The sequence below is a fragment of the Rhinatrema bivittatum genome, chromosome 5, assembly GCF_901001135.1.
Source record: "Rhinatrema bivittatum chromosome 5, aRhiBiv1.1, whole genome shotgun sequence".
NCBI classification, from domain to species: Eukaryota; Metazoa; Chordata; class Amphibia; order Gymnophiona; family Rhinatrematidae; genus Rhinatrema; species Rhinatrema bivittatum.
The window spans coordinates 351,743,331-351,760,970 of NC_042619.1; the positions used below are offsets into that span (position 1 = coordinate 351,743,331).

The following is a 17,640-nucleotide window of genomic DNA, read 5'->3' on the forward strand; positions in this document are numbered from 1 at the left end:
CGGATAACTTATCTAGCAGTTGCTGATATTCAGCAGCCCACTCGATAGCTGTATAAGTCCTATTTATCCGGCTATCAAGAGTTGAACGCACTTTCAATATCGGACCCTCTCTCTTCAGTGTTTAAACCCTAGCCAGCTTGAGTAGGGGGACCCTAAACTAGAAGAGAGCTCAATTTTATACATGATAGTACGGAATGCCGTGGTATCACCAGGCTGGCAGTTGAATGCAAGAGTAAATAGGCTTTTGCCAGTTGAAAAATATGCACCAAAATGTCTTGGGTATATACATCTATAATTTTTAAAAAATATAAATTGATAATAAACCTAAATGAAAAACTCTGCCTTCTAATTTTCGCCCTATTTCATATTTTCCACAGACTGCACAAGTATAGATACTCCTGGACAGTGACTACATGATTTGTTAGACATTTTAGTATCACAGCAGTCCAAAAATAATAGGAACAGAGACAATCCAAATTAATTATACCTGGAAGAAAAGTAACACTTACTTCTCGTTCAGCTTCCTTCAACATAGCTTCTTTCTCCCTGACTCTGTGGACAAACCTCTGTCTCATCTCTTCCTCTTTCCTATGCACATCATTCATGTACTCATGTCTCTTGGTTTCATAGGTTTCCTGTAAACTAAAGGCCACACACCCAAATCAAGTTTAGTTTTCATCAGAGTCTACATTATGGTGAATAATTTACTAATTGTAATCTTTACAAAAATAAAAAACATTCAAAAAACATTAACAGAATATTCAGACAGAAAGATATTTCATATTCAACCATTTAAATCATTTTAATAAATCACAGGTAATATTACAATATAAATCAATATTGATTTATGAAGAATTTGAAATTTATTCTTCAAATTAGGGAACATAAGCCATTAGGAAAGACTAAATTAATTCTTTGCTTTTGGTGTTTACTGAAGACGATTTTGCGGAGATACCCTTTCCTGAGACGGTTTTCAAGGGTGATGATTCAGATGAACTGAACCAAATTATGGTGAATTTGGAAGATGTAGTAGGCCAGATTAACAAACTGAAGAGTAGTACTTCACCTGGACCGGATGGTATATACCACAGGGTTCTGAAAGAACTCTAAAATGAAATTTCAGACATATTAGCAAAAATTTGTAACCTATTAAAATCATCCAGAACCTTAAGACTGGAGGGTGGCCAATGTAATTCAGACAGATTAATCCACGACCAGTGGGATGTACCAAAGCTACTCCCAAACAGGTCCGATCAACACCACACGCATGAAGGCTGCGTCCTCCCGGACCTGCACATTCAGGCAGTTATGCCTAGAAAAAGTGTGAAAGGAAGACCACATCGTAGCTCGGCAAATCTTGACAGGAGACAACAATCTAATCTCCACCCATGACACTGCCTGAGCCCTAGTGGAATCAGCTCTAACCTGACTAGGTAACAGCTGCTCAGCATCCACATACACAGCTGTGATAACCTCCTTAATCCAGCAGGCTATCATAACCCACAGCAATGGCTCACCCTATTTATCCCCACCATGGAGTATAAACAACTGGTCCAGCTTCCCGAGAGGTTTAGAAACCTCCAAATACCTCATGATATGCCGCCTGACATTCAAGGTCCGTACAGATGATATTCATCCACATTTCTCTCCCTGACCAATGTTGGCAGGGAAGTCAATTGATTCAAGTGAAAATCCAAGACCACCTTTGGCAAAAAAGGATGAAACAGTTCTCAGTTGGACCGCCCCCGGAGTCACTCGCAGGAACGGTTCCCGGCAAGACAGAGCCTGCAGTTCTGAAACTCTTGCGCAGAACACCGTGCTCAAGGTAAGAAACCTCAAGGAGAGGCTATTCAGGGGCCAAAATGTGGGACCTGCCAGAAAATCCAGAACCAGATCAAGACTTCACAAGGGCACCAGCAGCCACAAGGGGGAACGAAGATGTTTCACCCCTTTCAAACACCAGGCCACATCCGGATGGGCTGACAAGGGTTCAGCATTCACCTGACCTCAGAAACAGGCAAGAGCTGCCACCTATAACTTCAAGAAATTAAGAGCCAAGCCCTTAATCAATCCATCCTGCAAAAAATCCAAAATGAGCGGGATCTTAACCGAACAAGGATGAACCCCCTCGCTTCTCACACCAAGCCTCAAACACTTGCCAAACCCGGACACAGGCTAAAGAAGTGGAGAACTTTCGCGCTTGAAGCAAGGTGGAAATCACAGCAGTAGAATATCCATGCTTCAGCAACCGAGCCCACTCAAGGACCATAACGTAAGACAAAACTAAGTTGGATCTTCGTGAAGAACAGGCCCCTGCCATAGCAGATCCCTGTGGACCAGGAGAGTCCACCAGAAGCCTCTGCAGATCTGCATACCATGGACTTCTGGACCAATATGGCGCCACCAGAGGCATGTGCCTCTCAATCCTCTGAATCATTCTGCCCAACATGGGCCACGGGGAAAGGCAGCAAGTAGAAATGGGAGGCCCCAGTGGCCCACTATGAGCTGGAATGCTTTGTTTGACAATTACCATTCTCCTGGATCCAGACTCTGTCTGCTAAGAAGTCAGCTCTTACGTTGTCTTTCCTGTGATGTGTGTGGCTGAGATCTCCTCAAGATGTATTTCCACCCAATCCATGAGTTGGGCTATTTCCTGCTCCTGGTTCCTCCCTGGCGATTGAGTAAGCACCATCGTCGCATTGTCCGACATCATTCGGACTGCTCGACCCTGCAAGCGATCGATGAATCACAACCGCATGGGCTTCCAGCCGACTGGTACTCCAGAGAGACTCCTCTGTACTCCAGCGCCCCTGCGCTGTCAACTCCTGACAGTGAGCCCCCCAACCCTGGAGGCTCACATCTGTCGTGAGTACTAGCCAGACTGGCATTTTTAGTGGAACACCCTTCCTTAGATGATCCACTTGCAACCACCTCTACAGTTGGATACTGATCTCCACCGGTAACTGAAACCGTATCGTGTGTTCCTGAGACTGTGGACTCCAACATGCAAGCAGTGTGTGCTGAAGAGGATGCATATGCACTCTTGCCCATGGAACCACCTCTAGGTTGGCTGCCATGCCAAGCCAAGCCCCTGAAAATAAGACCACACCGTCGGGCGTATTGTTTCTGTCAATAGTCGCATCTGCGCCAACTGTTTCTGAATGCAGATCTCTGGCAGGAACACCCTGCCTTGCTTTGTGTCGAAACGAACTCCAGTGTCTGGGATAGCTGCAGATTGCTCTTGACCAAGTTCACCACCGAACCTAGTTCTTGTAGCAGGGAGATCACCTTGCACGAGATGCTCTTGGATCAAATTAGCCAATCGTCTGTTTGGGTGGACCAGAATGCCATCTGATTGCTCGTAGCTCTAGGAAATTTATTTGGTGTTTGGCTTCCTCTGGAGACCAAGCTCCTTGGGTTTGCAAATTGGCAACATGTGCTCCCCAACCGAGGCTGGAGGCATCGGTGGTAAGAGTTTTTTGAGGATTTGGAGTCTGGAAGGACAGGCCTTGGAGGAGATTGACCTGATTTTTTCCACCAAGCTAGAGACTGACGAAGTGGGTTGGTGATGTGGACAATGGTTGATAATAGTTGGATGGACTGAGTCCATTGTGACCGTAGAGTTCACTGCATGACCCTCATGGCCAAGCGGGCCATCGGGGTAACATGTACCGAGGACACCATGTGTCCTAGTAGGATGAGGAAATGGTGTGCAGTTGAGCGGTGTTGAGACTGTAGCTGGTGTGCGAGAGTAATGAGAGCTCGAGCTCGTTGTCGAGGGAGAAATGCCTTTGCCTGCAAGGTGTCCAAGTCTGCCCCTTGAATGACAAGGTTTGAGATGGGACTAAGCAGGATTTCTCGTAGTTGACAAGAAAACCTAGCGAAATCAGAGTGTGTAAAGTAAGACATAAGGACGACAGAGCTGCTTGCTGAGAGGGAGCCCTGATCAACTAATCGCCAAGACAGGGGTAGACATGGACACCTTGAGTCCTGAGAAATGCTGCTACTACAACAAGGCACTTGGCGAAGACTCGTGGAGCAGATGCTAGGCCAAATGGGAGAACTCAGTATTGATAGTGCTGTAGGCCTACCAGGAATCGTAGAAATTTGCGATGAGACGGAGTGATTGAGATGTGAGTGTAAGTGTCCTGGAGGTCTAGAGAGCAGAGCCAGTCTCCTCTTTGCAGAAGAGGAAAGAGGGAATCCAAGGTTACCATCTTGAACTTTTCTCGTTGGAGGTACTTGCTGAGGGCACACAGGTCCAGGATTGGACGAACGCCGCCTGACTTTTTGGGGATTAGAAAGTACCGGGAATAGAACCTGAGGCACTTTTGGGAGTAGGGCACTGGTTCGATTGCTCTGGATTGAAGGAGGAGGGAGGCCTCCTGATCCAGGAGTAGTGAATGGTCTGATGTTCCCCACGTCAGCCGAGGTGGGGAATCCGGTGGGACAGAGAGAAAGTTCAGGTGATATCAATGTATTTATTTATTTGTTGATTTTTATATACCGACATTCGTCGGAACATCATGCCGGTTTACATTGTAACAAAATAACAAGAGAGAAAAATACAATAAACAGGGAAAGGGAAGGGGGGAGCAGTAATGAATGAGGAGAGAGGACAGCAGTAGGAAGGATAGGGAAAGAGAGAAATTTGATAGGAACATTTGAAGAAAATAAATTAACAATAGACAATATGTACAGGTGGGCTGGTAGGTACCAGACCAGTGATGGCAGTGACAAGGAGAGGTGGGAGGGGGGGGGATGGTAGGGTAGGCTTAAAAGAAGGTGAGGGGAAACTTATAACAGAATTTAGGCGTCATTGCTTAGGGGGAAGAAACACTATGTTTTGGAGTCTTTGCTTGGGGTGAAGAAAGGGGGAGAAAAGGAGAGGCAGAGAGGAGGAGGGGGGGAAAGGGTGGGCTGCGGGGCTAAAGTGCAAGCTAAGTTTGGTCAATATCTGGATATGCTAATGTAAAGAGCCAGGTTTTGAGCCCTTTTTAAAATTTAGACAGGTTAGGTTCTAGACAGAGGGCCGTGGGCAGGGTGTTCCATAGGGAAGGGCCGGCAATAGAGAAAGCCCTTTCTCTGGTTGAGGTGTGGTGTGCAGTTTTTAGGGAGGGGGTGTATAGGGTACCAGCAAGGTTGGATCTGGAGGGGCGGGTAGATGATCAGAAAAGAGGTGCATTCTCGCGCCAAGTGTGATTTTGATTGCACAATAAATTGTGGAGAATGGTGAGTGTTTTGTATTTTATTTGTGAGGTTATGGGTAACCAGTAAAGGTCTTTTAGGATAGGGGTAATGTGATCCGATTTACGTGCGTTTGTTAGGATTCTGGCCATGACATTCTGTAAAAGTTGGAGAGGTTTGATAGTGGAGAGAGGGAGGCCCAGAAATAAAGAATTGCAATAGTCCAGTTTAGTTAAAATAGTTGCCTGAAGGACTGTGCGGAGGTCTTGGGTATATAGCAGGGGTTTACATTTCTTTAGGATGTGCAATTTGAAGAAGCCAGTTTTTATGGTATTGTGGATGTGAGATTTGAAATTTAAATGTTGGTCAAGATAGACACCAAGATCTCTCACATTGCAGGTGAATGTATCAGGTGGAGGGTTGGTGTTGCTTAAGGCAGGGAGCGAGCGAGCTGGGGGATTGGAGATTGTGAGGAGCTCCGTTTTTGTTACATTTAAAGTGAGATGTAGGTTTGAGAGGAGGGTGTTAATTGAAGTAAGGCAAGAATCCCAAAACTGTAATGTTTTGGGGAGGGATTCTTGAAGCGGGATGAGTATTTGAACGTCGTCAGCATGCATGAAGAACTTTAGGCCAAGATCAGAGAGGAGATAGCAGAGGGGGAGGAGATAGATATTGAAGAGCGTGGAAGAGAGGGAGGAGCCCTGCGGGACCCCCTGAGAGAGGGGAATGTGGGATGATTTGCAATTGGCAATTTTTACAGTATAATTTCTGTTGTCGAGATAAGAAGAGAACCATTGCAGCGCAGAACCTGTGACACCGATTTCTGCTAGGCGGGTGAGGAGTATGGTATGATTGATGGTGTCAAAGGCAGCAGATATATCAAGTAGGGCCAGTATGTATGATTGACCATGGTCCAATCCCTTGAGTATAGTGTCATAAAGTGTAAGAAGGAGGCTTTCAGTGTTACGGGCTTTACGAAATTAGGCCGGGTGAAGGGTGTTGTGCTCTTCAAGGAATTCGGTAAGCTGGGTATTGACTATTTTCTCCATTATTTTGCTATGAAAGGCAAGTTAGAAATAGGGCGATAGTTAGCTGGGATACTGGGGTCGATGTTAGGTTTTTTTAGGAGGGGGTTGGGTACTTTGCCATGTGAGAGGGAGCAGTTTATTATGTCAGCTAGAAGTTTTGAAATGGTGGTGGGGATGGAAAGAAGAGTCTTAGTGGGGATTATATCGGATGAATGTGTGGCGGATTTAGCCTTTTGGAGGATTCGTTCAATCTGTTTAGGAGAGATGAGTTCAAGGGACTCAAGGTTAGCGCTTGAGTTTTTGGGGAGGGGGTTGACTGGGAAGGGATTACCAGGGAAACATTGGAGGACATTAGTGATTTTGTTTCTAAAAAACATGGCAAGTTCCTCGCATTTAGTGCTGGAATTTTCAATGCGAGATTATGGCTAGGACACACTGGTCTGAGGTGATTGTGGGCCATATGTTGTTGAAATGACACAATCAACCTCCCACTGGAACATATGGCAGTGGAAGCTGGCTGCTGCTCTCTATGCAGAAGCCAAAAACCAGAAGCAGGGCCTGACTGAGGAGCTGCATGAGGTTTTTGTTTACGAGGTTGACGGGACTGGGCCTTTTGGAAAGGCCTTGTGGAGCGAGTTCTAGACGGTGGTGGATAGGACTTCTTTGGACGGTAGAAAGACTTTTTGGTGTCTTTCCTAAATGGTTGTTTAGACGAATATTCAGAAGGCATCAGAGAGAGCTGGTGAAGGGTCTCGTGATGCTCCTTGAGTTGCGCCACCATTTGTTGGATTTGTTCACCAAACAGATTGTCTCCGAGGCAAGGCAGATCGGACGATCTGTCCTGGATTTCAGGGCACAAGTCCGAAGACAAGCCAGGCCCATCGTCTTGCAGAAATTGTAGCTGCAGAAACCCTGGAAGCGGTGTCAAAGATGTCATAAGAGGATCTTATCTCATGTTTACCCGCTTCAAATCCCTTGTGAACCAGGGTTTGTAGCTGTTCCTGGAATTGCTGAGGAAGGGACTCTGAAAAGTCCTGTATTTGCTTAAATAAGACCCTATTATACTGGGTCATATAAAGCTGGTAAGAGGCGATTCTAGAGATAAACATTGATGCCAGGAAGACCCTGGTATCCAGGAATTTCTGTTCCTTCCCTGGAGGAAAGGAAGAATGGGGCTTTGATCGTTGTGCCCTCTTTTGGGCAGATTTAACCACCACAGATTGGTGATCCAGCTGAGGTTTTTGGAAACATGGACTGACTGGACCAAGTATGTGGTATCTGCTTTCCGGTTGACTGGTGCTACTGAACCAGGGTGTTCCCAATTCTTTTTAAGAAGATCCAGAAGAACTTGGTGGATAGGGATGGAGGTGATTTCTTTGGGAGCATCCAGAAATTGCAACAACTCCATCATCTGGTGTCTGTCATCTTGCTCAGACTGTAATTGGAAAGGGACCAACTCAGCCATTTCCTTCACAAAATTGATGAAGGATAAGTCCTCTGGAGGAGTACACTTCCTGCTTTCAGTGGGAGAGGCTGGTGATGGTAAATCATCGGTGTTTGGAGACGAATCGTTGGTCCAGGTGTCATAGGGATCAGCACCTGTCTCTCTAGGAACTTGAAAGGGATGAGACGAATATATTCCAGAAGGTCCCTGGTCTGGGCTCTGAAGGCATCGAGGGAGCTACTGGAGGCACAGATGAGGGCATTGAGGGCATCAATGCAGGCATCGAGGTCATCGATGGACGGAACGGCGGTGCCGATGGCCGCACCGGCATTGATGGCTGCAGCATCGGTAGAACTCCCGATGGAGGAAGACAGAACGGTGTTTCTCCTCCCGATGACAGAGCAAGTGGAGAAGGCACCAGAGCCATTGGTGACCCGGGATCCATCAGTGTAAAAGCAGCTATAAGCGCTTCCATCCCCGAGAACAACTGTGCCAGCGCTGCCGGCATGGGATCGGTGGTCGGTTCCACAATCGGTACCAGGGTTGGCATCGGAGGAACCTAGAACCTTTGCATTGCCTTGTCAATGGCCTCCTGAACCATCCAGTCCAACTCTTCACAGAGACCTGGAGCAACCAGCCCCGGGCTCCGGAAGGGAAGAAGGAGGCAGAGGCATAGCCAGAGGGACCACCGTTAAAGGCGGAGTCGAGGCTCCCAATACCTATCCAGGTGAGGGTTGCCTCGGTGACCTGGTCTAAGAAAGGGACGGTGCCTTTTCTGGACAGGGCTTCTTCGATGGCGGCTCGGACGATGGCGAGATCGATGACTTTCCTTCATTGATGGTCTGAGGCTTACGGTGTCGATGCTTCTCTTTACGATCCCCTCGGTCCTGAGGGGGAACAGAGGTAGTTGATGGCCAGGAAGTCGTCAACGCCGGACAGTCACTGAACGATGCACGATGCTGGCGCGACGTAGAAGGCACCGGTTTGGACAACGTCGAAGCAATAGATGTCGTCGGAGTCTGAGACCGAAAGAGAAGTTCCATCTTCTCCATTCTGGCTTTGCAATCTTTTGGTGTCATTAAGGCACATTTGGTGCACGTCAGGACATAGTGCTCACACCCTAGGCACATTACAGACTTTATGGGGGTCTGTTATGGACATGGTGCGAACGCAGTCAGGGCACCGACGGAACCCGGATGCCATGGCCTTTGAAAAATTGAGCCGCGGTGAGGTCGACGGTCAGTAGGCCATGAGGGCCAAACTCAACGGGAATTGACTGAAATTGGGTAAAAAACTTACCGGAGTACCGTGGAAGTAAAAATTGAAGAGGGGGACCCTGTGGGGTATAAAAGTTTGAAGTAACTCCGAGAGGAAAATGCCTGCAGGAATCTCTAAGAGCTCCTTAACCCGCGTGGCTACTGCTGCGTGGAAAAAAGAAGACTGAAGGGGGACCCCTGCTGGCTGCAGGTTTAGTGCCATGCTGGGCATGCCTAGTAGGTGCCAGTCAAAGTTCTAGAAACTTTGATAAAAGTGTTCCGTGATTGGGCTCCATCCTGTGATGTCACCCATATGTGAGGACAACCATCCTGCTTGTCCTGTGAGAAAAGTACACTGTGGAGGCAATATGTCGATCCCAAGGTAGGAGGAAAGATTGCTGCCACTATGTTGGCAACTCCTGCCAGCTGAGGGAGCAGCACAGAGGTAGGGCCAGATTCATGTGGTGTGGGCCCATAGGCAATGGAGGGAGGGGAGTCTTCCCCCAGGACAAAGAATGGGAGGGAGGGGATGATCCCTTCTGCCCAAAACCTCCCCTCTCACAGCATTCACTCCCCACTTCACCTCCAAATTGTGCTATTCCTAGTCTCCTGTAGTGATCCTGGCTCTAGGGAAGCATCAGAAGTAACTCAAGATTTAAACAATTCAGTGCGGGGGCCCTCCTGCTGCCTTCGTGCATTGATGGGCTCTGCAATGTCCCTACCCCATGCACAAGTTTCCATGGTAACAGGAAGCCCACACAGGAAGAAGGGCATTGCAGAGGGCTGCAGGAAGGCCCATGCTAAATATTTTAAATCTCTAATTGCTACTGTTGCCCTGGAGTGGGCACCATTAGATGAGACAAGCAGCATCATAGTGGCTGCAGGCCCAGTTTTAAGTATGGCAGTGGGGGTGATGCTCCAGCATCTATAAAAATTTGGCGCTGGAAGTAGTTGCCTGTCCCTAAATCCAGGCCTATCCAGAGGGTAGGTGTAAAAGGAAGCCTTCTTCCAGCCCAGCAAGGGTACTTGAGAGCTGCCCAAATATTGTGGGGTAGCATGAAATATATATGAAGGAAAAGGGAATAAAAAGAACTACAATTTAAATGGATGGCCTTAGTGATAACTCCATATGATATAGGAAGTGGAATGCATGTTCAGCAGCACTACAATTAGCATCACAACCCTGAAGGAGGCTTAGGAATGCACTCAATTACTGCAAATATGCTTTTAGAATTTTAATCACACTGAATCTGCTTAACAGCACTTTCAAAACACCACGAAAACAAAGACTACAGCCTAACAGTGTTTCTTGTAATGTCAGAGTGGTTCTATTCGCTTGCCCAAATGATATAGGCAGAATTACTTGCAGCAATTGCAGTCATCTAGCCTCATCATATTTAATAAGTTTAGATCCATAAACTTCTTGTCATTAAAACAGATCTGAGCGCCAAGTATTAATTTTCAAACTTCTGTTTATTTAGTTTCACTGAAGTCCATATTCAGTCACTGTCTGGATAGCAAAGTTAGCCAGATAAACTTATCTGGCTAATTTTGGAGGTATATTCAATAGTGAAGCTGCACTATTGAATGTAACTGGCTATATTAAGGTTAACCAGCTAACTTTATCCAGCTAACTTTAGGACAGCTCTTGGCCCAAACAGACTTAGCTGGCTGAATTATTTGGCTTATTCTGAATATCGGAGTTAGCCGGTTAACTCAACTCCTCCCAGTTACACTCCCAGAATGCCCCTAACTTATCTGGCTAAATGCTTTTGAATATAGACCTCTATTTTTAACCTGCACTGACAGGTCCACAGACAACTACAGCAATTCCTCCTTCTACCTTCATTAAGTGTAGTGTAATCAATACTTAATTCAAGAAAGAATGACATTCATACCTGACTACTTTGTCACTAGGGCCATTGTCTCTGAATCCCATCTCTTCCAGTTTACAGCGTCTGTACAGCTCATAGTGTCTTGCATGGGTCTGTTCCCTCAGGTCTTCCATGTTTATGCAAATAAGCATCTCTCGAAGCTTTACAAAGTCACAGTGGTTTTCATTTTCCACTACCAGATAAATATTAAAATTGAATCATCAATTAGTTTCAATAAAAATTACAAAAAAAAAGCAAGTTGTAATGGAAGATGTAATGAAAGAATAACTGGCAATATCTTTTTAGTCTTTTGTGAGCATGGAATTTTGGTCTTACTACTGTACAAAAAAGAATCCTTCCTCCCATGCTTGATCAGATTCTAAATGTAGTAATGCCCAAATGCATTTACCATATTTTAGTAATGAAAAAAAGAATATGCCCAGAACGCCAAATGCAAATATGAGGCTACACAACATAAGGTGCCAAATTAAATTCATGTCCATAACATGCAAACATAGTGGAGAAAAAATATGAGTAACATGCAACGAGCCTGGATTTAGGATCCAAAATCCAGGTACAACTATTACATACAATATTGCTTATTTATAAGTTTTTTCTTCATGTTATGTGTTAAAGTTTTCTACTAATAAACATGACCTTTAGATTGTTTGATGATTACTAGGGGGCCAATGTAACAAGCTGCGCTAAAGCTGCTGTGGGTTTTTGCATATGCTTGCGTGGCGTTTTGCACGCATTTTTCCTGTGCTAGTCTTAGGCATGTATGTAATAATGTGATCAGTGTGGGAAAAACATGCACATAAACCCACTTAAAAACCCATGGCTGGTTTTGCGCGAGTACATGCATAGGACTACGCAGGGAGCCACGCATCGGTTAGTGCAGGTTTTTGTATGCGGGTTGTTTAGCGCCTGGGTCAGGGCAGCAGTTAAAGTTAAAAAGTGCTTCTCTGGAGGCCAGTTTACTCCATTGCTGGCATTAGTGTGGTTGTGTGTCCGTGCAGCTCTGGGGTAATCATGGATTACCTTCACTTTTTCTGGATGCCTTGGTACATTTTACAGGTTGGCTAAAGAAATCTCTGCTGCATTTCCTGCGCTTACCAGCATCCACCGGTACACCTGCCACACGATCAGAGACGGAATATGAAGGGGTTAGATATTGCTCTATCCGCCTTCAGTCCCACTTCCGGACCATTAAAGTCTTCATTGTTTTATGAAAGGAGAAGCCTTTCGCCTCATAAATTACTCGCGGGTCACCACATTAATGCGGGTTTCAGTATGGGTTTCTGTACTGTTTATTACATGGGGCCTTGACCGCACATTTAGGCACGTGTTTTACTTTCGCGTGAATTTTCTGCGCACATTCATTTGCATACCCATCCTTTATTACATCTCGCGGAGGAGCCTGATTTTGCTGCACATGCTAAAAAAAATAAAAAATACGCACAGATAACTAGCACCGATTTCACCATAGGTCTTATTACATCAGCCCCTAGGTCTTTAGTTAGTCCCTGTGCAAGTTTACAGCTTTAAGGCTATCAGATAAGGGCTGCTTAGAGCCCTATTAGGAAATAATGGCTGGCCCTAAGAAACGGCATTCCCAGACTTCCCAGGGTTAATATCCAGGATGATCCCAGGAGAGCACAGTTGATCAGGAGAAGTCCACCACCCTGCAGCTGAGATGCTGCCAGTTGCAATAAATAGGACAGTCCTTGCATTAGTAAGGTAAGCAGACAAGAGGCTGGAGAGGTAGACATACACAGAGTCTACCATGGAGACAGCCTCAGAAGAAGATGAAGCAGAGCCATCTGATTCTTGCAGCCATTAAGTTGATACCTTAGATCATTAAATGAAGAAAAAAAAAAAAAAGGACTTTGTGTTGGCCTTTAAAGAAGTTGTGAAGTTGAAGCATTTAGGTAAACTCTGAGTGAATTCAGACAAAAACAAAGGGAGTATAATGTTGGGAGAAATTATAGTAAGAAATATAAGGAAGGATTTTGCCTGTTTTAAATTCACTGCTAAAGAATATATAGGGAGAAAACTGTGGCACTACTGAGGGACTGGCTTAATACTGGAAAATTTTGCCTGGTTTAAATTGCACGGCTATATAGGGAGAAAAAATTGAGGCATTACTGAGGGATTGCCTTAATTAATACAGTTGAAAACCCAGAACTGTTTCCTGTATGGTATATACTGACAATGAAACAAGACAACCATACATCCAGAAAACTGCATAAGATAAATCATAAAAACGGATAGGACCTCATACATAATGGGGCGGATTTTCAGAGCCCTGCTCGCGTAAATCCGCCCAAAACCGGGCGGATTTATGCGAGCAGGGCCCTGCGCGCCGGGAAGCCTATTTTACATAGGCCTCCCGGCGCGCGCAGAGCCCCGGGACTCGCGTAAGTCCCGGGGTTCTCCGAGGGGGGCGTGTCGGGGGGCAGGCCCGGTCGTCGCGGCGTTTCGGGGGCGTGTCGGCAGCGTTTTGGGGGCGTGGCTACGGCCCGGGGCGGTCCGGGGGCGTGGCCGCGCCCTCCGTACCCGCCCCCAGGTCGCGGCCCGGCGCGCAGGAGGCCCGCTGGCGCGCGGGGATTTACGCCTCCCTCTGGGAGGCGTAAATCCCCCGACAGAGGTAAGGGGGGGGTTTAGACAGGGCCGGGCGGGTGGGTTAGGTAGGGGAAGGGAGGGGAAGGTGAGGGGAGGGCAAAGGAAAGTTCCCTCCGAGGCCGCTCCGATTTCGGAGCGGCCTTGGAGGGAATGGGGGTAGGCTGCGCGGCTCGGCGCGTGCCGGCTATACAAAATCCATAGCCTTGCGCGCGCCGATCCAGGTTTTTAGCAGATACGCGCGGCTCCGCGCGTATCTACTAAAATCCAGCGTACTTTTGTTTGCGCCTGGAGCGCAAACAAAAGTAGGCTATTCGCGCGCCTTTTAAAATCCGCCCCAATATGGTTGCTTTCTTATAAAGTTCACTGGTAGTGGTATAAGTTCAGAAAAGCTTTATTACGCCAACTATTACTGTAATACCACTCAGGTGACCTGCATGCCATATACTGTATAATCATCGGTCCTGTATATTCCCGTTTTTTCTTGCCTTTTTTATGAGAAATTAAAGAACACTTTTTATTCAATCTTCATTAATAAAATATTAAATCTACCAAAGACACATCTAAATTGCAATGCAATACATTTCTGCCCATGCTTGAACTTAACTTTTGGGACAAGACATGCACATATATCCCGGCTTTGGCGCGCATAAGGCTTTTAAAATCGACCAGTAAGGAGGGTAAGTCTGGAGTGAATTGCTGAAATATCACATTGTTCTGTGATCTGTGTCATGCTTCCTTAATTTCATCTCCAGTATTTGGCATGACAGTGAGAGCTTTACTGTATTTTAAATTTTTTCCGGAGTATATGCTTGTTCAAGCTTCTTAAATCCAGGATGGGACTCAGCCCCAAAGATTTCTTGGGATAAGGAAATAGCAGGAATAGAATTCCTGGCCAGACACCGTGAGGAAGAAAATGGTGCTGATGCCCACGGTGGCTAAGCAGGCTGCAATTTCAAAAACAATGTAGGTGGAACACACCTTCTTTTCCTGCTTCCAGACCTAGTGAGACAATAGCGGCAAGGGTTTCCTGTTGTTGTTGGGGAAGGCCCTCCGCGAAATCCTGGACTCTTTTCCAGAGATTGCAATTGTACGGAGTCATATAGAGTTGGTAGGCCACAATGTAGGCAACCAGCATGGGGCCTTGGAAAATTTTTCTTCCTATGGCGTTTAATTCCCTATGCTCACGTCCCGAAGGAGCGGAGGCATGGGTACGGGAACACTGTGCCTTCTTTAAGGTGGATTCCACGACCACCAACTGGTGGGGGAGCTATCTCCTCTCAAACCCCAGGGCCTGCTGCACCAAAGTTGGTGGCATCGGCCTTTCTGTTAACTGGGGAGATGGAGATGGGGGTGTTCCCACATGCGGAGTTCCTTAAAAATATCGTGGATCGGAACCGTCATGATTTCCTTAGGAGCATCGATGAACTGGAGGACTTCCAGCATCTTATGATGAGCATTCTCCTCCGTAAAGAGCTGAAAGGGAACGGCTTCAGCCATAGCCCTGACAAACCCCGCAAAGGACAGGTCCTCGGGAGGTGACCGACGCTGCTCCTCTGGAGGAGAGGGTTCCAAGAGGGGATCGTTGTAGTCTGAGGACAAGTCTGTAGAGTCATCACCCCAGGGGTCATAGAGACTCTCCTCCTCACCTGAGCAAGAACGCTGAGGGCGAGGGCTATGAGGGGCATCAGCCCTGGGCTCCGAGGGCTTCGGAGGCTGTAAGGGCATCAATAGCACCAATGGATCCCCCGACATCGAGCAGATCATTGTTTGTGGTAAGCTGGAGGGATCCAGCAATGGCTCAGGGAACCATGGATGAGAGAACACGGTACCTGCCGTATCTTCCTCCTCGGAGGGCCATAGAATCGGGATTGTTCTGGTGGAGGACATCGAGGGCACCTCAGGCACCGGCTGCGTCGGTAGGGCACCAAGAAGGACATCCAGATGCTCCAGTATAAGTGCTAACATCAATGGCGGAGGAAATAAGTTTTTTGATTGGTCAATGCCAATATCTGTCTCTCAGCGCCTAGGATACAGTTCCCTTACTTAACCACAGTGCTGGCGACATTTCTGCATCAAGGAGTAAAGATGTCTTAATTCTGTGTGCCAAGGAGTATGTAGACAAGGCCTATCTCAACACCTACCTGCTTTGGCACTGAAAAACAGTTTTTCACCCTCTTTAATGGAAGGGAAATGATGTCTGTGCCTAATCATGGCAGTTAGTATGAGAGGACCCTGGCCTTTTTGTTATAGGTAATGGTCCCTCTGTCAATGATTGTTACCTATTCCCTACACAAGAAAGCTGAGAAGTCAAAAATTCTTTGAGTCTGAAACTTCTGAATTTTATGGCTCTAGGAGACTTTTGGGCACAGACAGCACAGTTAGAAATATTGGGGCAGATATTAAAAGCTACGCGCGGGCGTAGATTTGTGCCCGCAATCCGGCGCGCACAAATCTATGCCAGATACTATTGAATTCCTATTCACATGTACACTCTACTCTTAAAGTGCTTCTCCATTTTGACTTTGGAGATGATGTAAATGCAAATAGTTACTTCTCAAGTGATATTGGGTATTATTTTCTAGGAATAACTCCATGTTGATTACTACAGTACCCATGGAATACTGTGGTGCATTCAACATCTTGGGCAAGTTCTACTAAATAAAGAAAAATGTCATGAACAAAACATTTTCTATTTGGCCAGACAACTTGACCAGCTGTTGATGACAAACTGTTCATTGATAAACACAGGAAAACTTCTTTTTTAATTATCAGAATGTTTTATATTTGACAAGCAATAATTCACATACATCTGTATATGCTTCTGCAGAACATATGTTTACCTTGTACAATGCCCCAAGGGTACTGGCGAGCTTTCACCATTTTGTTTCCGATCATTATTTCATCCATACTCCCCACTACAGCAAATGGTAAATGTCCCTGGAAAACAAATATAGGGTTTCATTACAATCTCTCAATTATGTGATCCTTCCCTGCCTCCCTTCTCAAGACAGTCATATTTGGTCAACTAAAATCCTGGGCTACTTGAGGGCCAAAAGGGAAGCCTTTTCAGAGGCTAGACTCTTCTATCACTCTAGAAGTAATAGACCCTTGTTTGAGGCTGCACATATCCTCAGTGATGCTCTTAAACCACATCAGTCACAACAGACTAGCGAGGTAGAACCCAGATATCCTGGGACTAACTACTGCCATCAACCAAGATATGATGAGTCACAATACAGATCTGACACTCACTTGAAAGAAGGGGTGTTCAAATCCAGTCTTCTACAGATGCAAACCAGTCTTGTTTTCATGATATCCACAATGAATATTCATGAGATATATGTGCATGCATTTGGTTTAAGAAACAGGTTAATTTGCATAATACTGTTACTCTGAAATCCAGACTGGTTTGAGGCCCTCAAGAGCCAGATTTTCAGAGTCCTGCACAAACAAAAAAAACTGCAACAAGAATTTCAACGTCAGGAACATGTTGAAAAAGAAGGAAAGATTCCTAAGGCCACACAATAAATATAAAGATGTAATTTTAAAAGAACCATGCAATTGTTATCTAAAATGGTTCCTGTTTTATCAATGTAGATGACGTAGCAATACTAGATTTTACAATAAAACGGGAAAGTCAGTTATTGGACTTTCATCAGTTTTAATTGTTTATAAACAAAGGAAAATCCTCCACATTTGTATAAATCAAGGTTAAGTGGTTACATAACAAAAAGCAGACCAACAGTATGAAACAAGATGGCTTGCCATCAGTTCTTGATACAAAACAGAGAGAAAATGTTCCCCTATTCCCAATAACATTCACATACAAATAGGGGTCACATACAATTCTTAACATCAAAATTGTATCCAATATTCAACTATTTTTTTTCATAATACATACATTATTCACTCTATTTAACTTCAATAAACTTTTATTCATATTCTCATCATATTACAACATTGTGTTACAATCTTAACTTAATACATACAAATCATTATTCTTCTTGTGCTTTACCTATTGCACTTTATCTATTGGTCATGCCAGATACTATTGAATTCCTTAAAATGACATCCTACATTATATTCCCGCATACATACTTCCCCCATTCACACATACCCCTCAATATACCCACCCCCTATAAAACACCCTAAAACACTCTCTTCTGTAATATTCTCTCCTCTTCCTCACAGGTGCTCCCCTTATCCTTTGTTATGTCGTTTCTTTT

At 45.5% G+C, this 17,640-nt stretch overlaps 1 protein-coding gene across 2 annotated transcripts in view; it reads right to left on the reverse strand.

Moving 5' to 3' along the window:
- The window catches only part of SEPTIN10 (septin 10), an 87,900-nt gene that overhangs the window by 12,159 nt on the left and 58,101 nt on the right, over window positions 1-17,640 (reverse strand). For both annotated transcript variants that reach the window (XM_029604602.1, XM_029604603.1), the window contains exons 6-8: window positions 16,255-16,351; window positions 10,814-10,982; window positions 510-642 (exon numbers count right to left, since the gene is read on the reverse strand). In XM_029604602.1, the coding sequence (XP_029460462.1) occupies window positions 510-642; window positions 10,814-10,982; window positions 16,255-16,351 (399 nt within the window). The remainder of the gene's footprint in view (window positions 1-509; window positions 643-10,813; window positions 10,983-16,254; window positions 16,352-17,640) is intronic.